Raw genomic sequence first — 24,423 nt, forward strand, 5'->3', positions numbered from 1 at the left:
TTCCTGCCAAGTTTCAGCTCAATTTTTCTCACTTTCACGCTAAACTTTGCTTTTGTATTCTCTCATCTGCTTCAATCCTTAAATGGTAGTCTGACAATTTTCTCTCCATAACAATGACTTTTAAGAAAGATGACCCATCACTTTTGTGTTTCACCTAATATACATTGTGTCACTTACTGTTATTTGTTCAGGAGATTGAAAATGGCTGATACTCTTAACAACAACTTCTGTAGTTTAAGTTATTTAATTCTGATTTCCCACAGTGAAATTCTCCCAGCCTCAGTGGAGGAGTTGATAAAGTGAGGTTGTGAGGCACAGGAACATGTGAGATAAGGAACTATAATTATATCATCTGCCTAATAGGATTGTTTCAGGTATTAAGTGAGATAATGAAATAATAATAATATATAAATCCTATATAATAAAAGGCTAATATTCAAGTAGACTGAACAGCAGAACCACCAAACAACTGTTTGCTATGACATTCGATGACCATTAGGGGTGTGCATGGCACATGGTGGGCATCAGCTGTGATGGGATGGTGGAGCAGGTGAGCTGGGGCACCAGACCACAGCGGGGTGCTGGTCACTATCATTGGGGTGAGCTTCTGGTGGTTTCTGAAAATTCTTTGCTCCTGCACTCCGTGGTCTGCCTTTCACTCACACCAGCTGCTGGAGCCGCCATAGGCACCCACTCTCAGTGCCCGCGGGCCCTGATCGCTCGGTGCTGTTAGTGGGTGCAAGGAGCAGCTGCCAGCCCATATTGTTCCAGTGCTGGCTTCTTCATCTCCCCCTGCTCCTGAGGGGAGAATGGGGCAGCAGCAGCAACTCACACCCTCTGTTGGCACTGGCTCCAGTCACTCTGTGCTGTTAGCAAGTGCGAGTTGGGCCAGCCACCACTGTCAGCACTTGGGAGCAGCAGGAGTGGGGCTGCTGGCAGACAGGGACTGGGCAGAGATGCGGAGGATGGGCTAAGACCCGCCTCTGTGCTCACTGCAGCCTCAGGTCCCAGAGTTCCTTTCAAGGTGCATGAATTTGTGCACTGGGCCCCTAGTGATATATAAAACAGTACATAAATATATGTAATAATACTATTTGTTATTATAATAGGATAATTTGAAATTCTCAGTAAATATCTGGCATGTGATAGCAAATGGTAATGACTGTATTTTAGTTTGAAAATTAGCAAACTAAATTTTAGCAAGTGAAAAAAGAACATTCAGTTACTTGGGAGTGCTTAGGCAGGAAAATATTTGGTGTTTATGAAATGTCTGGAAATTGCTTCAGAATAATCTCCCGTGATGAAGGGGGTGGGGTACAGGAGTTGGCCATGCTATTGAAGCTGGGTGTTCATTATTCTAATTTCTGTAGACACTTGTAAATTCCATAATAAAATGTTATGATTTGTTTCACTCTGTGCAACTATGTTAACGCAATACACTTGATATATTGAAATGTAATAAAAACTTAGTTTGTAACTGCTTAAATGACTTTTCGTGGTTTAGGCATCTTACACATCACTCCATTCCCTAAAGTAAGGCAATAATGCAAGGAATATTTAGTTTGAAATGGAGATGATGATTTGTATTTACATATATCATAAATGGGAGTAATTTTAATAACTAGTCTCAGAATATCTTTTTCTGTTCCACATAAACTTCAGTCATCATTAAAAATAAACTACAAGTCCCAGGATGCACTGCACGACTAACGTGAAATTTTAAGGACCTCGCGTCTTGGAATTGGTTTCCCTCGCCTTATTTGAATGGGAATAACGCGGCGGAAATTGACTTCTGTGACCCAGATCAGGTTTTATTTCTGAGTCTTTGTACTCCTGGGCCGGCTTTGTGTGCCGTTCGGGGTGGGACCAGCCTGGCTCCTTTCCGTTCAGGAGTCGCCCTGGGCAGCCTCCCGGGTTCCTGGGGCTTCCGTGCGCACCGGGCGCCGTTAGCGCGCCTCCAAGATGGCGACGCTGTTGGCGGTAAATTCGGGTGAGTGCGGTGGGGCAGGAGGGAAAGTGGGGCTGGGCGGCGATCGGTGTTCCGGGGACACAGCGGGCCGTGAGGTTCCTGGAGGTCCAGGCCCCCATGGATGCGCGGTGCCGGCGTCTCCCCCGGCCCGGGGCCCTGAGACCCGCCCCTCCCCAGTTTGAATGGCGCGCCCGGCCCTGCGGCTCCAGCCTGGGAGCTGGGGTTGGAGGGTGGTGGAGGCGAGCAGCGTGGTCCCCTGCAGCCCCGCGTGCAGTCAGTCTTTCGCAGCCCCGGGCGGAGCCTGCGCCCTCCTACTCCCCACACCATGATGGCTGGGTCTGCGGCGGGAATTTTGCTGGGATCCGGAAGTCTGGGGCAATGAGGTCAGAAGACCTGAGATACTGATCAGCCCCGTGCGCCGGCCCGGAAACTCGCCCTAGGACCCCTCATGGAGGTGACGGGGTCCTGCAGGGAGCGAGGACCCCCGACTATGAAGCCTGCACCCCGAAAGGTGGCTGAGCAGGTGCGCCGTGAGCTCAGCAGATGCCTCCCGGGGCTGCGGGGCGGCGGGTCCTGGATGCCTCCCGGACCTTCGGAGACATCGATCTCGGGGGCGCGGTGGAATCTAGAAGGCGGCGGCGGAGGAACGCTGAGGGCTTTGGGATGGGGTTCTCCTCCGGCGGTTCTCAGCCTGGGGCGGCCCGCCCCCCGCCCTCCCTCCTTTGGGCTGTCACACACGGTTCCTGGGGTGCCCCGCCGGCGCCTGGTGGGCGGGGCAATGATGCCTGAGAGTGAATGTGCCCCTTGGAATGTCAGCCTGGATGGAAGCGTGCTTAGCTTCCTGGGCACAATCGAGAGTATTCCTGTGTGGTAAATGCTTGTAGAGAGTGTCACTCAGGGAGGACTCTTCCTTGGGCAGCCTTTGGCAGTCATTATTTACTTTTAAAAAATATATTTTTTGATTTTTTGCCGAGAGGAGGGGAGAGGGATAGAAAGCTAGAAACATCAATGAGAGAGAATCATTGATCAGCTGCCTCTTGCACACCCCCTACTGGGGATGTGCCTGCTACCAAGGTACATGCCCTTGACCGGAACGAACCTGGGACCCTTGAGTCCGCAGGTGGACGCTCTATCCACTGAGCCAAACCGGTTTCGGCTATTATTTACTTTTTTGTTTGTTTGTTTTTGGTTCTGGTTTGGTATGCTTTCCCACTGGACTGATGTTGAAAAGTCCATCTCTGAGTGTTTTTGTTTTTTTTTTTTTTTTTTTTTTTTTTTTTTTTTTTAAATCAAACCATTTCAGAAACACCGTGATACATGGTCTAAAATAATGAAGTGCCGGTTTCTGAGTGATTAGGATTGGATTCCGGTCAAAGGCACGGACCTCGGTTGTAGGCTCCGTACCCTGCCCCAGTTGGGGGCTGGGGGAGGCAACCGATCTGTGTGTCTCACATGGATGTTTCTCTCTCTCTCTCCCCCGGTCCCTTCCACTCTCTCTGAAAGTCAGTGGGGGCGGAGGGGGGTGGGGGTGGGGGAAGAGAAATAATCCTCGGGTGAGGATTAACAAAAAAGAATGAAGGTTATGTTTATTGAGCACCTCTTGATTCTCAGGACTGAGTTGTTCTTTCATCTCATTTAGTTCCTTTTATACACCTATGGATAGCTACTATTAAATACCCCAAGTTACAGATTTGGAGGCCTAGGGTGGTTATACAGCTAATGATTCTAAGCCTAAGGCCTAGGGTGGTTATACAGCTAATGCTTATAATCTTAAATGATTACATGCTACTGCTTAAATACAACCTAATTGACTTTATTACATCAAATTTCCTTATATCTGAATGTTAGTATTGAAGTTACTTCCTTAGTATTGCTATCCTGTCATCCCGCCCTGATGTAAATTTATAAGCAAGGCTTATAGTTATATACATTTCTCATGCCATTAGAGGTCAATCATTGAAGGAAAAAGGATAGTAAATTCTGCCAACAGCCAAAGGGTATACATTGTATAATCAGGTCTTGTGGCAAGAGTGTTTAATTGGCAAAATAGAAAGAAAACATCTTGAAAAGCCAGGAATCAGGAGAGAATATAGATAGATAGATAGATAGATAGATAGATAGATAAAACTAAATCCTAAGGAAGCAACTTGTGTCCATAGGTGGATAAATGGATAAACACTGTGGCATATACAATACAGTAGAATATTATTAACCTTGAAAAGGAAGTCCTGTCACATGCTACAATATGGAAGAACCTTCAGGACATTGAAGTGAAGTAAGCTAATCACAAAAAGAAATCCTGTGATCCCACTTAGATGAGGTATCTAAAGTGGTCAAAACTCCTAGAAACATAGAATGTTGGTTGCCCGTGGCTGGGGGAAGGTGGAAACGAGGAGCTGTTGAATGGGTACAAAGTTTCAGTTTTGCAAGATGAAAAAGTTATGGAGATCTGATGTACAACAATGAATGCATTTCACACTGCTGAACTGTATGCCTAAAAATGTTTAAGATAGTAAATTCTGTTAGATGTGTGTGTGTTTTTTTAAAACCACAATTCAAAAAAATCAAGGAGTCGTAGAGGGAGAAAAACGGAGAAGTTACGAGGCCTACAGCTGTATGACTTGCTAGCATTGTAACTTGTGTCACACTGGCTGAGTAAAGGTATGGCTTGTTAGTGCAACCTTTGACACTGTTTGACAGTGTTTCATTTTTAACTTCCAACCGACCCCTCCGTCCTAAAAAATGCAGCAGACATTTTTAGTCTTTATCTTGCTTGATCTTTTAGGATAAAGACCAAAATCCTTAACAGGCGCTTGTAAGCCCTGAAGGGTGTGGCAGTTGCCTCCCTTGCCAACACCTTAATTTCTGTACGCCAGCTCCTGGGCTTCTCACTTCTCTGGAAGTGTAGTGTCCCTATTGCTTTGGAACCCACATACTGTCCTGTCTTCCCGGGATGCACGTCCTCACCTCTGACCTCTAAGTTAACTCCCACTTTTTAAAAAAATATATTTTATTGATTTTTTACAGAGAGGAAGGGAGAGAGATAGAGAGCTAGAAACTTTGATGAGAGAGAAACATCGAACAGCTGCCTCTTGCACACCCCCTACTGGGGATGTGCCTATAACCAATGTACATGCCCTTGACCAGAATTGAACCTGGGACCTTTCAGTCTGCAGACTGACGCTCTACCACTGAGCCAAACTGGCTTCAGCTAGTTTAGCATATTTTAAAGTAGCTGTGAGCATGATTAAAATCTTATCTAATAAAAGAGTAATATGCAAATTGACTGCCACTCCAACCCACAAGATGGCCACCCCCATATGGTCAAAGATGGCAGCCCTCATGTGGACACAAGATGGCCAGCAGGGGAGGGCCATTGGAAGGGACCAAGCATGCAAGGGAGGGACAGGCCTGCAGGGGAGGGCAGTTGGGGGGAACTAGCCCATTAAGGGAGGGCAGTTAGGGGTGACCAGGCCTGCAGGGGATGGCAGTTGGGGGGGGACCAGGCCTGCAGGGAAGGACAGTTAGGGGCAGTCAAGCCGGCAGGGGAGCAGTTAGACGTCAATCAGGCTGGCAGGGGAATTGTTAGGGGGTGATCAGGTTGGCAACAAAAGCAGTTAGGGGCAAACAGGCAGGCTAGTGGTTGGGAGCCAGCCAGTGGGATCGGGCCTAAACGGAAAGTTGGACATCCCTCAAGGGGTCCCAGATTGGAGAAGGTACAGGCTGGGCTGAGAGACCCCCCCTCCCCCCCCACCCCATGCAATTATTTTCCAAATATGTGTTTTATTTAATGCTGGTTTTATTTTTTTTTTTTCTTTAAGCTGCTAGTCTATGGGGTCCTTATAAAGACATTTGGCAAACGGTGGGAAATGTCCTTTGGAGAAGACAACCTGAAGCTGTCCACCTTCTTGACATGATTTTGAAGAAACATAAACCTGACTTCATCTCATTGTTCAGAAACCCAGTAGGAAATTTTCTTTTTTGCTTCTTGGATTTGCTGCTTTTTTTTTTTAAATGATCAAATGAATATGTAAACTCTTAATGCATATGAATGAATATGTTACTTGTTCTGGTCCATTGATTCAAATTTTCTCTAAAAATGTAATTTTTTATAAAAGCAGTTGTCTTTTTGCTTTCTATAGAAGTTAATATTGATGTATCTCTAGCTAGGAGGTAGCTTAATAATATTTGAGTACAACTTAGAAAGTTCAGTATATTCTAGAAAAATCAGCGTCTTTGGAATTTCTGACTTAAAGTTAATACATCTAAGTTCAGTAAGAGTGATTATTTTTTCTGTTTTCAGGTATACTTCAAAATTTTAACTCTTTATAATGTTTTGTGAGTTGTGTTAGCTGAACTAATCAGTGCTTGCATATCATTAGTTACTGCATCTTGAAATCCTTTCATCTAGGAATAGAGTACTTAAGTGGAGGGGATTTGTGTTTGGAAACTCCTTTTCTTGCTGTTTAGCAATTTTTTTATTAAATATATTTTATTGACTTTTTTACAGAGAGGAAGAGAGGGATAGAGAGTTAGAAACATTGATGAGAGAGAATCATCGATCAGCTGCCTCTTGCAAACTCCCTACTGGGGATGTGCCCGCAACCAACATACCTGCCATTGACCGGAATCGAACCTGGGGCCTTTCAGGCTGCAGGCCAACACTCTATCCACTGAGCCAAACCGGTTTCAGTGCAATTTTCTTATATAGATTAACAAGATCATATAAGAACTGTTTATGAATTTGTTTTACCAGGAATGGCTTTTGCTCTTTAGCTTTTTAGCTATTCTTATTAGAAAGAGTCCTAGCCCGAGAGCCAGTTGAGTTGAGTTCTAGTCTTGGCTCTGCCACTGGAGGTTTATGCCCAAGGGCAAGTTATCTGACTTTTCCGGGCATCAGTTTTCCCATCTGTTTATAGAGAAGTCAGATTAAATGGCCTTTTTTGTAAAGTGTAAATTTCTACGGTTGTATGATCCATCAAGTAATTTGTTACACCATTCATTAAGTATTTGAACTAAGTTGTAAGACTTTTTTGAGGATAAGACTACATTTTTAATACTATATTAATAAACTGTTATTAGCCCACTATTTCAACAATTTATATGTCCATTTATTTCCCGATTGATGAACTTATTTTTTTTAAATATATAATTAGAAAAGTTCCTTAGACACTTGAAAAATAATCTGCTATTTTGTGTGCTTTCTAAAAATTTCATAGTTCAGAGTTCAGCAAGAGTCATTATTGAGAAGGTAGTAATAGTATAAAAAGGTGAAGGTGATATGAAATGTTACCTCATAAAAGTCTAATTGTAGATTATCTGTTAAGAAGTATTCTTTTGTCATGTTACCAGGCTGCCTTATGAATAAATTTCTTTAGGTAACAGTTTAAGACCTTTGTCTTCAATGTACTTTTCTTATTACATGACCTTATTTATTTTTACCATTGTAGCCAAAAAATGTTCAACAACATGAGAAGGTTCAGAAAGCCAGCACAGAGGGAGTCGCCATCCAGGGTCAACAGGGAACCCGGCTTCTTCCTGAGCAGCTCATTAAAGAAGCCTTTATCCTCAGCGACCTGTTTGACATTGGAGAACTGGCAGCTGTTGAGCTTCTCCTTGCTGGTAGGTTGACGTTTAACTGAATCTATGGTAAGGCGGAAAGAATATTATAAAATTATTCACTCGAACTTTAAAGTGGAATATAATTCAGTTTCCAGAATAGCTTGTAAGGATGCTGTTTACATGAAAAACTATATTCAAAATAATTTTCTTTTGTTTCTCTTTGGCTAATAGAAAGCTTTAGTTGAGTCACTGGAAGTGTTAAAAGTAATTTAACTTTTAAGATAAGCTTTTCTATGGTAGTTCACTGGCAGAGAATCATTGGCTACATCTCAGAAACTTTACATAATAGCACAAAGCATTTATTGTCATATAATAAGTTAGAAGATAAGGTCACTGCTTTTTTGGAGTTTCTTTTTGAGGGGGTGATTCTGCCAATAGGACAAAATAAGATAATTTCAATAACACTGAGTTCTCAGAAGAAAATAAAGCAGTAGGAGGTAGAAAGGTGGGACAACTTTAAATAGGGTACTTAGAGAAGGTCTCTTTGAGATTGAGACTTTGACCTGACCTGCATGATAGCAAATGCCAGAGTTTGGAGGAAGGTGTTCTAGTGCTTGAGGTGAGAACAAAGGCTTGCAAAAGGACAAAAAGACCTCTGTGGTGGGAACATTAGGTGACAGGGAGAGTGAAGGAAGACCAGGATAGAGCAGAAATATAATCTTCCAAGCCATGAAAATTAATTTGGATTTTATTCTAATTGCAATGGGAAGTTGTAGGCAGGAGCTTTAAGCAGAAGATTGATATAATCTGGAATAGCCTTGAATTATTTCTCTGGCTGCTATAGAGAGAAAAGATAGAAATCCCCATAAAATAAGCAATTCATTCAAATTATAACAGAGGAACCATGTAAGCTTTTTAATTGAAAGAAAGTTAATATGTCTAAAGATATCATGTGACTGCCAAAATCCCCTTTTGACCTTTTGAACTAAGGCTGCATTAAAAGAAGTATGATATTGAGAATAGGTAATGTAGTTTCCCCATTCTGTGATGGAGATGTTAACTTGACATGCTTGAGTTTTACTCAGTACTTATACTTAACAAACATTTATTTTATACCTATCATAAGCCAGGCACTATGTTAAGATTCTAGGGACATAAAGATGAATAAAATCTCAACTAGTGTAAAAAAGCCCATAGTCTAGTAATTGAGAAAGACATGGATACCAGTATGGATACAAATATTTATGAAACATTAAGTACATTAATGCAGGTTTGTGCATGATTTAGTGATGGTCTGGAGGGCAGAGGGTTAAATTGTCCTTGGGTGTAACAGAGAAGTCTTCACAAATATCATGAGGCTGAAGTGTTAAAACGAAAAGACATATATCAAATGGATTAGGTGTGCACTTGGGAGGACCAAGGGCATCCATCAGTAGCAGTTGCCTGTACAAAGGTATGAAGCAGTGGGATGAACTTGGGGAACAGAAGGGAATGGAGTGGAGGAGTGACTGGACTAAGGGGAGAAAAAAACCATAGGAAATGAAACAAATTATAGGCAGGGTGCTTTAAAAAATGCAAAGTAAAATTTACTCAAAGATGAGCAGTTAAAAGGGTGAGTAAAGAAGATAAAACACAAGAAAAGGCCGTTTAAGTTTCAGAAAAGGCTCTAGGGGAAGAAACTTCCAAATATTTGAAAGATTTCAGCTGAAAGATAATAAGACAGTGGGTGGACGTTTGAAGGAGAGGGCCCTTAAGGACCCTTAAGCCCTGAATGTCTGTGATTTCTTTGGACATTGGTATAGTGATTTTTGTCTCGTCCTGACACAGGTGCTTATTTCCTAAATTATTTCTCAATTTTCTTTTCTAGGAGAGCACCAGCAGCCACATTTTCCTGGCCTCACCAGAGGATTAGTAGCTGTTCTTCTGTATTGGGATGGAAAGCGATGCATTGCGAACTCTCTGAAAGCCTTGATACAGTCTAGACGAGGAAAGACATGGACCCTTGAACTCAGGTCTGTTTGCTTCTTAGGATTTCAGGGGGTAATCAGAAATTACTTGAAGGATTATAATTATAGAAACAATAAAAATTTCTCCTTCATATATGTAATTTAAGTAATGTGTGTAATATGTTATAAATATTACCTTATTCTGCCACAAGTGACACAACAGGTTAAATGTACTTGATGTTTTTTACAAATAAAAAATTATTCAGGTATTTATGGTTAGAAGCGTATTGAAAACCAGTGATCTAAAAAGGATGAAGATACCTAGGATATAATTCATTTTGGTTGTTACCAGTAATGTAACAATTATTATTTAAAAAGTATTTGCTGTATCCATCTGATGAGGAAGCATAACCATTACTATTCATTATAACTTTGTTTATTGTTTTCTTTTCATTACAGTCCAGAACTGGTTTCCATGACAACACGCTTTACAGATGAACTAATGGAGCAAGGGTTGACTTACAAAGTCCTTACTCTGCTGTCACAGATTGATGTGAACAATGAGTTTGAGAAACTACAGCGTGAGAGAGGTTTGGGCAGTGAAAAGCATCGCAAAGAGGCAAGTTTTCAACAAGATCAAATCATGGGTTGTCAAATCTCAGAGGCAGAAAAGTCATGACAATTAGAATATTCTTTAAGTGCAGGCATAAGAAAATTAGTAATATGTATTTAAGTGTGTAGGCAGCTGTGTCTGCAAAAATAGACTTGTGGTTGTTTTAGGTTCTTTCTAGTCCCTTTTGTGCCATTCTACTTCTCTTTTTGGAATGAACTTTTCAAGAAATTGGTTATTCCACACTGGAGCTTGGAACTTAAGAATAAGGAATTAACAATATGATTTGTTTAGAATTCCAGAGATGAGATTATAGGGGCCAGATACATTTATTTAGTTATCTTTTATTTAAAAAGATAGTTGAGATTTTGGAATAAGACCAGGCTTCACTGTGATTTATTTATATACTTTTATTTGATACATGTTTACTATGTACATATTTAATCATACATTCTTATTTATAGGTTTCCGACCTCATCAAGGAGTGCAGGCAGTCTCTGGCAGAAAGCATTTTCTCCTGGGCTTGCCAGACACCATTAGGCAAAGATGACACTCTGCTCCTTATTGGACATTTGGAAAGAGTGACAGTTGAGGCTAATGGCTCTTTGGACGCGGTGAATCTGGCTCTTCTCATGGCACTTCTGTACTGCTTTGATATCAGTTTTATAGAACAAAGCACAGAGGAGCGCGATGGTATTGGGTTTTATACCTATTATTACACTATTTTATACTTATTAATAAAATTATGGAGATAACATTTAAGAAGGGTGATATTTTAGCTACTAAAGTTAAAAATTGTACTTATTTCTTTGTGTGCAATTCAGCCATACTTGTTTAGATATAAGATTATATTTAAAAAACAATTATAATCCTACTAGATGTTTCTGTTGTCCTGTTGGATTTTGCAATGGGAATGTGTTAAAGGTTAAGTAATACATGTTCATGAGTTACACCTACCTAATTTACTTAATTGCCTGTTTCTTTACTATTTATTCACATTTCAAACCTTTTATGAAAATATTCTAAGGGAGGATAACTCATTTTTAGTAATATATCATTTTGACTTACATTTTCTCTGAAGTAGACAAAATTTTACTTGCTAATCACATAACCAATTACTGCTTAGAACTGAGGACCTAAAAAATGATTACCGCAAAGGAAGATTATTGCCATTTAATGTATAGATATTTATAATTATTCCAACAATTATCCCTGTTCACTTTTGATTATATCATCCACCTCTCCTTTCATTAGGTATGTGAAGAGAATGGACATTTTCCACTCATCTGGTGGCTATCCTTAGCTGCTAGGAAAGGCTTATTTAAAACACAGTTGCCCTCTTTCTTCAATCAAGTTGTCACACAGACTGTGTGTCATAGAATAAGCAGCACCTGTGCTCCTATAGAATGCTGCCAATTAGCGCATTGGTCAGATTTCCTGTAGTGAGTGCAATGAAGGACAGAATTAAGTAGGAGTAGGCTGTATTAATGGAAGTTTGTAAGTAGGTAGTTTCCAAAGCTTAATGAAATGCCTGGGAAATTTCATAGGCTAATAATTAAAGGTTTTGGCATTAGGTTGCAATTGTATCAATTTCAGGTGTTTAGGTTGGTTATCTCATTTATGTTTTATATATCTTTTTTTTTTAAAAACATATATTTTATTGATTTTTTTTACAGAGAGGAAGGGAGAGGGATAGAGAGCCAGAAATATTTATGAGAAACATCAATCAGTTGCCTCTTGCACACCCCCTACCAAGGATGTGCCTGCAACCAAAATACATGTCCCTGACCGGAATCGAATCTGAGTCCACAGGCCAATGCTCTATCCACTGGGGCAAATTGGCCAGGGCCATACCTTACTTTTTAAATATATTTTATTGTTTGTTTGTTTTTTACAAGGAATGAGAGCGATAGAAAGTTAGAAACATCAATGAGAGAGAAACATTGATTCAGTTGCCTCCTGCACACTTCCTATTGGGGATGTGCCCACAACCAAGGTACATGCCCTTAATGTTTTATATATCTTTGATTAATAAATGGGAGAAGTGAATTATTAGTGTATGTACAATAGTAGACAGAACCTTTGAAAGTATAGGAAATTAAAGAATGTGTTTTTTAATGGTTGGGAATCACTGAACTAATTATTCACAAGATGACATCAAAAGAACTTATAAGAGCTCTGGCTGATGTGGCTCAGTTGGTTGGAATGTCGTCCAATACTCTTAAAAGATGGTGGGTTTGATTCCCAGCCAGAGCACATACCCAGGTTGTGGGTGCAAACTCTGATCAGGTTGCGTGCGAGGCAACCAATTGATGTTTCTCTTTCACCCCCCTTCCTCTTGATAAAATTAAAATAAATTTAAAAAAATGAATATAAGAAAATAATGACGTAAAATAAATGAATTCTTTTATTTATTAATTTTATTAAGAATTCTTTGCTTTGAGATATCCTAGTACAAATGAAATTAAATTGAAAATTCTTAAATTATCATTTGTTTATTTCATTTATGTTACAATCAGAGTAGGTACTTATTTGCAATTTGCATTCTTTGTTTTGGTCAGTTTTTATTTAGTATTTTAAATTCAGGCTTATTTATCTATTATAGTAAGATTCTGTTTTGATTTTTAAGTAGCGTTGATTTACATTTTAGAATTTATGTACAGAAAACGAGTAGGGATTTATTTTTCTAATTTAATTATAGTACATGTATAATCCACTGGAAATAATAGAATTAAAATTTAGGGTTATGGTTGATTTTTTCTTTTGTTTTTAGTTTGTGTACAATTTTTGGCTTGTCAAACCTTAGTGTTAATCATAATTTGAGAATTCTGTGACTTTTAGACATTTCTGTATATCACAGTGAAAATTTTTCTACTTTTCCCATAGTGGTCTATTTTTGTGTTTTCAGATATGATTCATCAACTTCCACTCTTGACTGAGAGACAGTACATTGCATCAGTTCACTCTCGCCTTCAAGACTCACAGCCTTGGAAACTGCCTGGGCTGCAAGCCACTGTTCGACTTGCCTGGGCACTGGCATTGAGGGGAATATCTCAGTTACCTGATGTGACAGGTAAATTGGTTGTAGGTAATTTTGTTATGAGAAAGATCATATTAGTTTTAATGGTATTTTGGAAAGGATCTTATTTTTGGCATATATAAGAAGGAGCATAGGAAGAGTATCTAGAGTTGTATTAATTGAAACTTCGTTAAAGTGGTAAAATACAGACCTTTTCCCCCCTTTGTCTCCCAAAAGAAATTATATGAAATACTATTTACCTTATAAATACTAGTAGTATATTAGAAAAGAGATCTTTGGGTCAATCAAGAATGGATGTGGGTTCTGGCTGGTATGGCTCAGTTGGTTGCGCTTCCTCCTGTGTGCCAAAAGGTTGCTGGTTTATTTCTGATTCCTAGTCAGGGTACATGATCAGGTTTCAGGTTCTGTCCTGAATGGGAGGCAACTGATCACAATTTCTCTCTGTCTCCCTAAAATCAATTAAAATATTTAAAAAAATGAATGGATGTGGGATTCTGACTTAACAGTTTGTTACTCACTTGTAACATATTCTGTTGTGCTGTTTACATTCATGTAATTACCATACTCAAGTAGTGGTGTACTCTAACTGGATGAGAACTATGCTTTCATTATAATTTGAAGTCCAAGAGTTGTCACTTGTTTTTATAGTAAATGTTTCTTTACTATTTCTTTACTATTTATTCACATTTCAAACCTTTTATGAGGGAAGATAACTCATTGCTGAAAAACTGGAACTTTGATCCTTTAGATTTGGGAAGATTTTTATTAAAATTTGTAATTCAGAGATTTTTAATTAAATTGATCTTCAAAAAAAAATTTGTAATTCATGTCAATGTTTTCTAGTCTTGGAATGTCAACAGATTCCAGTGTTTTATCATTTGTATGATTTCAGAACTTTTTTTACATTTACGTAGTATTTTTATTGAGATTGTGTTGAAAGGTATTCAACATCCAAGGGACTATTTGTAATATAATGATTCCAGACCATTTTTTCATAGTTGACATGCTATTCCCAAGGGGGCTACACAAAGCATTTTTGTATTAAGTGTTTTTTTTTGTTTGTTTGTTTTAAATTTGTTTTTATTGATATCAGAGAGGAGAGAGAGAGAGAGAGAAATAGAAATATCAGTGATGAGAAAATCATTGATTGGCTACCTCATGCATGCCCCTTTCTGTGGATTGAGCCCGCAGTAACCCAGGCATATGCCCTTGATTGGAATTGAACCCGGCCCTTCAGTCTTCAGGCTGATGTTCTATTCACTGAGCCAAACCAGCTAGGGACAAAAGTTTTTTATATTAAAGCTGATAGGTGGCTAATTTGTCATTTATATGTATGTACAAATTCTGTTTCTGGAGTATATCCCTCTATTGATTTACAAGTCTTATTTAAATACTTTTCTGGCATAAAATTACCTTTTAATCTTTTAAGTGGCTATGTGATGGTTAATCAGATTCTTTTGCTATAATTTACTGTACTATCCCCTGATCTGTAGAGACACCATGCAATATGCTATAGTTGGCTATAGAAGAGTAAGTAAGGATAGGCTGGGAATCCAGACCCCGTTTCAAGTCCTAGATCTTTGGCTACTTAATCTCTTTAGCTTTACATGTGCATACCCTTTTATAAGCTTTGATAATTAGGGATATTATATTAACATTTTTAAACTATAAAAATATTTTTATAAATTTGATTAAAAATTGCTAGAAAAGACTTATTTTATATTTCTTGAAATAATACAAGTTTTAACAAAAATCTTGATTTTGAAAAATTAGTTTCTATTTTCTTCATAGACTTCTGAGAAATCTTATCAAACATTTATTATATTATTTTATAAAGGTATGTTTGGAATTTTACCAAACTATACAAAGTTTGATATACTGATTTTAACGTTAAAATTCAGTTTACATTAAACTATTAATGCCACTTATTATCTAGTCTCCCATAAATAGTTCTTGAATTGATCATCATGCAGTTTTAATTCCAACATTTATGAGTTTAAGTGAAGGTTTGAAATTATTATTATTAATATCTACTTAATAATTTCAGTAATCATTATTAATCCTAAGAATTAGGGAACTATTTTGTTCCCAAAGAGTTTTCATGGAATAGGTAGATATGTAGGCTTTATTTCAAAATACAAAATAAAAACCCTCGGTTTGAGATTGTCCTGCTTTATATCTGTTCCTGACCCTTTTCAAGAAAGTGGAAATATTTTCCGTAGCACACTGTGTATTTGGTCTCTAAGACAGCCAAGCAGAATAAGCTATGTGGATGTTCTTTTCTAAAGCCAGATTACAGCAAAGTTAACTAGCTGGTTTATGTGTAAAATTTAAAAGTAATCAGCAATATATTTTTTGATGGGAGGACACAACTTCACCTAGGATATACAATTACCAAAAAAATTGAATGTCAGTTAGATCAGATCTCCAGATAAAACTGCTAATTTTTAGTATAATCAGAGGACAGAAATGTTAACTGCACCTTTGGGATGGGATGTATGCCACACCACATGCCACATGGAAAACTATAGGATCAAAGTTCCAGTTTTTCAGCAAAGAGAGGGCAAGGGAAAAATTTAAGCGATGTAGTAGGAGCCTATAGATGTATCAGTTAATTGTGTTGTAAACTTTTTATGGATCCAGTTCCAAGCAAACAAACTGCACAAATTATAAAAGCAAAAAGGAAAACAATCTTTTATAACATTTATGAGACAATTGTAAATTTGACTACTGTCTGGATATTTGATATTGGGAATTTTTTTTTTAAGATATGATAATGGTATTATGTATATGTGGTTTATTTTCTTTTTGAAATACATATGAGTGAAATGTTAAATGGTCTGAAATTTGCTTGTATCTAATTTTGGTAGACGGGGAATGCTTGGAGATCTAGATGAAATGAGAATAATAGATAATATTGAAGCTAGGTGCTGGGTATGTGGAAGTTCGGTCTTTTTTTTTTTTTTAGATAATCTGTTTGAAATTTCCAAATAGAAAGCTAACAGAAAGTCTTTAGGTTAAGATTTGTTTTTCAGTTTTTGCTACTTAAGTGTCATTCAGGTTTTGGTCTGACTTTTGTGCTGTGAAGACTTTTTTCTGAATGGTCCAGATAATTTTATTTAGATTAAAACTTTAGCATACTTTTTTAGAAGTTGATGCTTTAATAATAGCTCCCTGACTACATCAGTGTTACATCGTATATTTCTGATGTAATTTTTTATCACTCATAATGTTACTATGAAAGCATGTGATTTTCTATGTATTTTTCAGTACTTCTTGGGGTTTGTGAATTAGAGTTACAGTCTTTATTTTGAGCATAGCACATGCTAGGAGGTTGAGCAAATTTGAAACATCAACAAAATAATATGAAATATTATACTCTAGTTTAAAGAACTTAATATTTTGTGTGCTGTTTGTGTAAATATATTTTTAGCTGTTGCTGAATTCACAGAAGCAGATGAAGCAATGGCAGAGCTCGCAATTGCTGACAATGTTTTCCTGTTCCTCACTGAATCCGTAGTGGTGTCAGAAAACTTCTATCAGGACGAATTTTATATTCGTAGAATCCACAATCTCATCACAGATTTCCTTGCACTTATGCCAATGAAGGTAGGTGGAATTAATTTAGGATGAGTAAAAACTAGTAAAAGAATTTTATAAAATAATTTAAAACTTAATAATGAACTAATCTTATGTTTTAGAAACTAATAAAAACTTTTAATATAGATTAAAATTTGTAGTAGTTGTGTTACAGCTTGTGAATTAGTTTGTGATTCATGACAGTGAAATAATAAAACCTGTTAACTGAGAATAAACTAAAAAATATTTCACATTGAGGATGGTTTATAATGAGAAAGTAATAGTTAAATGAAAATGCTTGTATGGATAGAAAATTATTAACACCTTGCTATCCTAGGGATTGATGCTAAGTTGCCTTATGTATATTTTTATACATGATTTGGAAGGCATAGAGGAAAATCTTGTTTCATAGATAATTATTTAAACCTTTTTAAAAAATATTTTTTATTGATTTTAGAGAGGAAGGGAGAGGAAGAGATTGAAATATCAATGATGAGAATCATTGATTGGCTGCCTCCTGCACGCCACCTACTGGGGACTGAGCCCCAAACCCTGGCATGTGCCCTTAACTAGAATTGAAACCCGGGACCCTTCTGTCTGTAGGTTAACTCTCCATCCGCTGAGCCAAACCAGCTAGGGCTAGATTCTTAATTATATAAGTGGGTTTGTTTCTGCATGGATACAGGTAACTTAATGGATTAAAGAAACCAATACAAAGGCTACTTTTGAATAAAGGGCTTGATCCAAAAAAGTAAGAGATTCATTTGCCTGCCAGCAAAGAATTTATAACTTAGTTGGAGAGATAAGATATATATACACAGAAAAACACAAATAGTAATAGTAAGTAAATGAGAAGAATAGACACTAAATTACTGTGGTTTTATTTAACCTAAGTATATCTCATTTTGGACTAGAATAATCAAGGAATACTTAACAGGTAGCTTGAACCTTCATCAATCTTAAAGGACTTGATAAAATCACAGAATTTGGAATAGAAAGAAGCCTGTTAATCCTTTCATTTTACATTTGCAGAAATGAAACCTTAGAAACTTTAAGGCTTAAAGTTTTTCCTAATTAGTAGTATAGATGGGCCTTTGATTATGGAATAATAATGGTATCTGGAAATGAAGGATGAGAGTTATTTGATTAATCAGAATCATAAGTGACTTGGGTAGAATAAATAATGAATTTATTCATAATTTTGGGATACTATAATTTTTAAAAATAGACATAGGACTATTTAGGTTGTCTATTTTTCTTAAATGAGCTTTGGTGATTTGTGTCTGTCAGTGAATTTGTCTATTCAAATTGATTGGTATGAAGTTTTCCCTATTATTCTTGTATTACATTTTTCATGTGTATAGGATCTGTAGTGATATTTTCTTTTTCAACCTTAATATTGCTAATTTGTGTCTTCTCCTTTTGTTTCTTATTTAACCTGGCTAGAGGTTTATCCATTTTATTGATTTGGCTTCATTGATTTTTTAATACTTTATTTCACTGCTTTTAATTTTGCTCTTTATTATATTATTCCTTTTGCTTTGGGTTTAATATAACCTCATTTTTCTTAAGTTAGAGGCCAAGATTATTAATTTGAAACCTTTCTTTTTTTCTAATATAAGGATTTAATATTATATATTTATCTCAAGTTACTACTGCTTTAGCTGTGTCACAATTTTGGTATGTTCTATTTTCTTTTCTTTTTTTCCTCATTTTTTTTTTGTTAAGGTATTATATGTGTACATACCTTACCAATATGTGTATATACCTTACCACTATTTTCTTTTTTGTTCTATTTAATATATTTTCTATTTTTGAGATGTCTTTGATCATTGGGTTGATAGTGTTGTTCAAGTCTTTCATATCCATACTGATTTTCTGTGTACTTGTTCTGTTGACTATTGAGGGAGGATTGTTGGAATCTCCAATTATAATTCTGGATTTATCTAGCTTTTTTTTTTTTAAGGAAGCAAGAGTTTTTTATTTCAGTTGGCATTTAGTACACACAAATGTTGTAAGGGAATAGTTCTCAACCAGGGCTGTGTCCTTCACAGTGTGTTTAGGAAATGCATGGGACTAGTTTTGTTTATTACATTAACTCTTGCAGTGTTTTTGGTAGTTAGTAGATAGTCCAGGGACCTAACCATCCTTCATTGTTCAGGATGAGTGAAGAAATGTCCTGCCCAAAATGTCAGTAATGTTTCCATTCAGAAACACTGTAGTTAGACTCAACTTTTCTGTAGTGGAAATTTTAAGATACTATAAATTATGAATTTATTTACAATAAAATGTCTTCCCTATTTTTTCATGTGATTAAAGTGGAATTGATATTTAAACCGTTTTTCTTTTATGTAATCACTTTCAAATGCCTGATTTCTTGCTTTCAGTATTGTTCACCTGTGTAATAAACTTACATCTTAAACCATATGTAACACTTTTGTTAGGTGAAGCAGTTGAGGAATCGGGCAGATGAAGACGCTCGAATGATTCACATGAGCATGCAGATGGGCAATGAGCCCCCCATCTCACTTAGAAGGGATCTGGAACATTTAATGCTCCTGGTAAGACATTTCATTGGGTGGATTGTCATCTCCCTTCTTCCATTATTTTTTCTTTAACTTTGGGAAATTTTAGTTCTAATTTCTTAAGTGAATTCATTAAAAATGTAAATTTTCATTTAAAAGTAATTTTTGAGTTATGGCATTTTCCCACAGTCATGCTTACTCTTTGCAGATTGGTGAGCTATATAGAAAGAACCCTTTTAATCTGGAGCTTGCTTTGGAATATTGGTGTCCCTCAGAGCCTCTGCAGACGACCACCATCCTAGGTTCTTACCTTGGAGTGGCCCATCAGCGACCCCCTCAACGCCAGGTGAGCTCTTCCCTTTCCTGCTCTGGGATGGTAATTGGGAGTCTTGAAAACATGAAACATGTTTTTTTCTGATGTTATTGCATCAAATGACCACTAATGTATTCTTTAAAAATTTACATCTTTTCCTTTTAAAGGAAATTTGAAACTCTTAAATTTAAGTTCTCATTATTTTGGAGTTTTATGTAGTTAGGTGTTTAGAACATACTAGGTATGTGTCAAATCATTAGAGATGGGAAAGGTACTTAGTCTCTTTATGTGTAACATATTTGAATTTTATTAGTATTAGTCTATCCTCCAAAGGCATGACACTAATCAATACATATCATTCTTAAGTTGGGGAAGATAGGAGAGGTACAAGTACTAAAGGAAGAAGCTTAGAAGTTATCATTGATGACAAAGTGCATATGAGTAAGAAGATAGTGATAGTGTAGGAAAAGCTCATTTTTTTGTCTTACATTAACTAAAGTATGATATGCTGTAGCAAATAAGATTGCCACATCTGTCTTTGGGATTTCCTGTTCTAAAAGCCTTTAGGTGTTTAATTTTCATTTAATTTTCACCTGAGTCTAACATCAGATACCACTTCTTTTTTCTGATTTCTTACATTTATTGTTTCATTTTTCTCCCCTTAAAAATGTTTTAGAGAAGGATTTATTAAAAATTTTAGAGATAAAAAAACTCCCACTTTACTATAAAAGTTCTCAAACATGAAAGAAAGATTAATTGTAATGAACACCCAGCATCTTAATTTAATAGCTACTAACATTTTGCCATGTTTGGTTTATTTATTAGTCTTATTTTTACTACTTTTATTTCACTGGATTATTTTAAAGTAAGTTATAGGCAGCATGATATTTAACTTCTCATTGGTTAAGTTAGTAGCTCTTAAAAATAAGCCTGTTTTTCTGTATAATTACAAAACCATTGTTACACCTAATAGGTTTAACAATAATTTCTAGCGATCTCTATATTTTTAGTTCTGAGTTCCAACTAATGATTCTGAATAATATTTTTAGCTATTAATAATAGATTTAAAGAATAAGTAAGAAAAAGCTAGTAAGTGAACTTGCAGGAGTGTAGGTATTGGCTGGAACACAAAACAAAAAAACATGTTTATGCTACCATTTCAGGTTACAGGTCTTTATACTAAACTAGTGACCCAGTGCATGAAATTTGTGCACATTAAAAAGGAATTAATTAGAGGAAATATTTTAATATTGCTATTCGCCCTTTCTCTATAAGTGTCAGAGATGAAAGAAAATTAGTAAACTGTATATGAAAATCTTCCTCTTGGGCACACCACTGGAACCAGAGTCAAGTCCCCACCCACCCACATGCCTCGAAATTGCCTGAGACCCAGACCCAGGCCCAGCCTGCCCCTCCCCCATTGGGCTAGATCCAGACCCAGCCAACTCCACCCCCATTAAGCGCCACCGGGTGGGAAGTGTGGCCTCAGGTGTGTTTCCCCCCCCCACCCACATGGCACCAGGATCTGGGCACAGCCTCAGAACCCACAGCTCGTTGCTGGGGCTTTGGGCACAGGTTCAGTTCCCCTGGCCTGGTGCTGGGTGGAGGGCGCGGCATGAGGTCCCCTGACCCAGCCCAGCACCACGCAGCCTCAGGTCCCTGCTGATTGCTCCTTAAGGCTTGTTATGTGGTTGCAGCCATCTTGTTACGGTGTAATAGTCAATTTGCATATTCCCTCTTTATTAGATAGGATTTGATTAGAATTTAGTAACTGATTTCCAGGTATATGTTTGAATTTGCTGGTTAATTTTGGATGGGTAAGTTTCTTCAATTGCTTGGCATATTTAGAATGTGAATAGTCTGATGTTCTGAGACATTGAGATATTTAAATTATTAATGACAAGCTTAAAAAAAACACAAATTTTCCTAAGTAGAATACCAGATTATTTTGGCTTTGGGGTTAAATCAGAGTACTTAATTAGTTTTAGTTAATATGTAGTCTTTATTAGCTTGTCCCTGTTGCCTTAAATTTAAGATATGCTTTATGTAAACTAATGGTTTCTACCTATTTCAGGTTGTCTTGTCAAAGTTTGTTAGACAAATGGGTGACCTGTTGCCTCCAACTATTTATATTCCTTATCTGAAAATGCTCCAGGGATTGGCCAATGGGCCCCAGTGTGCCCACTACTGTTTTAGCCTGCTCAAAGTCAATGGTAGTAGTCATGGTAAGAACAATCTAGATGTTGTTTAAATTTGTTGTAACATTCTTTAGTTCAGTATTCCCCTTTCTGTTAAAGAATATTGTTTATTTGTGATAGGTTCTACCAAGTGTATAAGTTATTTTTATAATAATGGAAAGTAACACACAGTGGCTTTATGCACAGTGGTGCCTTGACTATGTTTTCACAGGTTGGGGAATTTCCCATTTGCTTTATAAAATACAGTTAAGCTTAAGAAATGAAAATTAATATTAACAATTTTGAAGAACATATCTGGTGCTCAAAGCAAACTATATCCCCTTGCCACTTAATTTTGATATCTTTAATGAGTGCATGCCTTCTAAATTTCTGTGCTTAATGGTTTTTCTTTCGACCCTCTCCCAATTTCCTCATTTAATTTTCAGACTTGAGTCTGGTTAAGCCAAAAACATTGCAAAAGGGAAGAGAAAGAAATACTTATTAAACATCTGCTTTATTAGGTAGATATTACTTTCATATTATATATGAAATTAAGGTTAGAGAAGTAATTTACCCAAAGTCACAAGGGCTAGCACTTGGGGAGCCTTGTTTGGAAGTGTGATTTGCCTGGCTTGCTTGTCTTATATGCTAGGCTTTTGCTCCCAGTACTTGGTATGTAATGAGCAGTGTCATTACAAGTATATACTGTTAGTTATCTCTCTCTCTGAGAATTTAAACTCAACATTTGGGATTTTTGGTGGGAGAATTAGCCCTGTATAGTTATATGACAACACAGAGGAGCTCTCTGGATATGAAATATTATAGATAACTAACATCCAAAGTAATTAATCTTTTCATTTACATGGGCACCACCCATTCCTAGACCTGAGGACAGATTAATCCAGAGTTCTAGCTGGATTAATAAATATATTTTTAAATTGATTTCAGAGAGGAAGGAAGAGGGAAAGAGAGATAGAAAATAGAAACATCAGTGATGAGAATCATTGATTATCTGCTTCTTGCACACCCCCTACTGGTGACCGAGCCTGCAACCTGGGCATGTGCCCTGAATGGGAATTGAACCTGTGACCTCCTGGTTCATAGGTCGACTCTCAACCTATCAGCCACGTCACTGGGGCCTAATCTATTTTCAACACACTACTTATCTAGGACAAACGCCATGTTTATTAAATTTGTTTTCTTCCTCTATTTCCAAGCAAATGCTTAGACATTTTTGAAAGAAAATTCTGTGTTGTCTTTCTTTACAGTTGAGAATATTCAGGGAACAGGGGGCAGTCCTGTTTCCTGGGAACATTTTTTCCACTCCTTAATGCTTTACCACGAACACCTCCGGAAGGATCTTCCTAGTGCAGACAGTGTCCACTACCGCCACCTTCCTTCGCGTGGCATCACCCAGAAGGAGCAGGATGGACTGATTGCTTTTTTACAGCTCACGTCTACCATCATTACTTGGGTAAGTAACCCTTCCACAGCATGAGAGTATAATTTTATTGCTTTCTAGTACTGTGGCATTTTAAGGAGCCTCCATATTTTTGTCTATTAAGCTTGTATATCACTATATGTATTAGTGATAAATTCAGCACATATATAGAATTATGTTTTGTTTTATTTAGTTTTGTTTCTTATTTCATTTTATAACCCAGTTTCAATTTGCCTTATTTATAGCCTTAGTTATAAGAGTTCTCTTCAAGGATGGTTCTGTAATGTAGTTGTAATTTTGATATGGTTGTTGGAGGAGGTGAGCACTGCATTGACCTACTCTGCCATCTTTATGGGAAGCCTCCTATAGAATTTTGCTCTTAAGTTCTTTAGAAGGTATAGTTATGATAGCCCTGCTTATTGCCATAGGCATGTAAGAAAATAACAGCCTAAACCTGAAAGAAAATATTCATAAGGACAAATAAAAATTAGTTGTTGGGTGCTCATCCTTCTAGAGAATTTCCCTGCATAGGTGTGGATGTGTTTGTACATAAAGAATGGTTTTAAAATTATGGAGTGTTGTCCCATAATTAATTTATTGTTGACACTATTACAGATGTCCCCATTCCTCCCTTTGCCCCATAAAGAATATTTTTAGCCCAGCCAGTGTTGCTCAGTGGTTGAGTGTCAACCAATGAACCAGTAGGTCACAGTTCGATTCCCAGTCACTGGTCATGGCACATGACCAGGTTGTAGGGGGCATGCAGGAGGCAGCCATCAGTGATTCTCTATCATCATTGATGTTTCTATCCTTCTCTCCCTCTCCCTTCTTCTCTGAAATAAAAATATATTTTAAAAATATTAAAAAAAGAATTTTAATTAAAAAGTTATTTACTCAGTTACTCTTCTTTTCTCTTCTTATACCAAGCCATCTTACCCACCACTACCAAATTAGTCTTTGTAAAAATACATTATTTTCATTACATAATATTTCTGCTCAGAAGTCTCTTCTAGTTGTTTCTATGATTCACCTGAGTAGAGAGAAGTTGCTCAGTTCAACATTCTGACTGAAGAATGGGAATAGTTTTTCTCTTTTTCTTCCCCAATAATGCATAACATTATTAAACATCAAACATAACGTTATCCCTGGCCAGGAGCTCTGTTGATTGGAGTATTGTTCCATACACCAAAAAGGTTGGGAGTTTGGTTCCTGGTCAGAGCATATACCTAAGTTTCGGGTTCCATCGCTGGCCCAGGTGTGT

At 37.2% G+C, this 24,423-nt stretch overlaps 1 protein-coding gene across 2 annotated transcripts in view; it reads left to right on the plus strand.

Annotated features, from left to right (window-relative positions):
* Nucleotides 1-1,834: 1,834 nt before the first annotated feature.
* NUP205 (nucleoporin 205) overlaps nucleotides 1,835-24,423 on the plus strand; it is a 68,969-nt gene continuing 46,380 nt past the window's right edge. Inside the window, exons 1-12 of one of the 2 annotated variants that reach the window (XR_004986269.1) lie at nucleotides 1,835-1,990; nucleotides 5,791-5,933; nucleotides 7,420-7,591; nucleotides 9,399-9,543; nucleotides 9,937-10,096; nucleotides 10,552-10,780; nucleotides 12,996-13,160; nucleotides 16,561-16,736; nucleotides 19,151-19,267; nucleotides 19,440-19,577; nucleotides 21,619-21,769; nucleotides 22,990-23,195. Coding sequence is in view for 1 of the 2 variants with exons in the window: in XM_036427854.1 (XP_036283747.1) it covers nucleotides 1,963-1,990; nucleotides 5,791-5,933; nucleotides 7,420-7,591; nucleotides 9,399-9,543; nucleotides 9,937-10,096; nucleotides 10,552-10,780; nucleotides 12,996-13,160; nucleotides 16,561-16,736; nucleotides 19,151-19,267; nucleotides 19,440-19,577; nucleotides 21,619-21,769; nucleotides 22,990-23,195 (1,830 nt within the window). In the remaining variant the exon portion in view is untranslated. The remainder of the gene's footprint in view (nucleotides 1,991-5,790; nucleotides 5,934-7,419; nucleotides 7,592-9,398; nucleotides 9,544-9,936; nucleotides 10,097-10,551; nucleotides 10,781-12,995; nucleotides 13,161-16,560; nucleotides 16,737-19,150; nucleotides 19,268-19,439; nucleotides 19,578-21,618; nucleotides 21,770-22,989; nucleotides 23,196-24,423) is intronic. The other variant, XM_036427854.1, reaches the window with a different exon arrangement.

The sequence above is a fragment of the Pipistrellus kuhlii genome, unplaced genomic scaffold, assembly GCF_014108245.1.
Source record: "Pipistrellus kuhlii isolate mPipKuh1 unplaced genomic scaffold, mPipKuh1.p scaffold_m20_p_10, whole genome shotgun sequence".
Lineage (NCBI taxonomy): Eukaryota > Metazoa > Chordata > Mammalia > Chiroptera > Vespertilionidae > Pipistrellus > Pipistrellus kuhlii.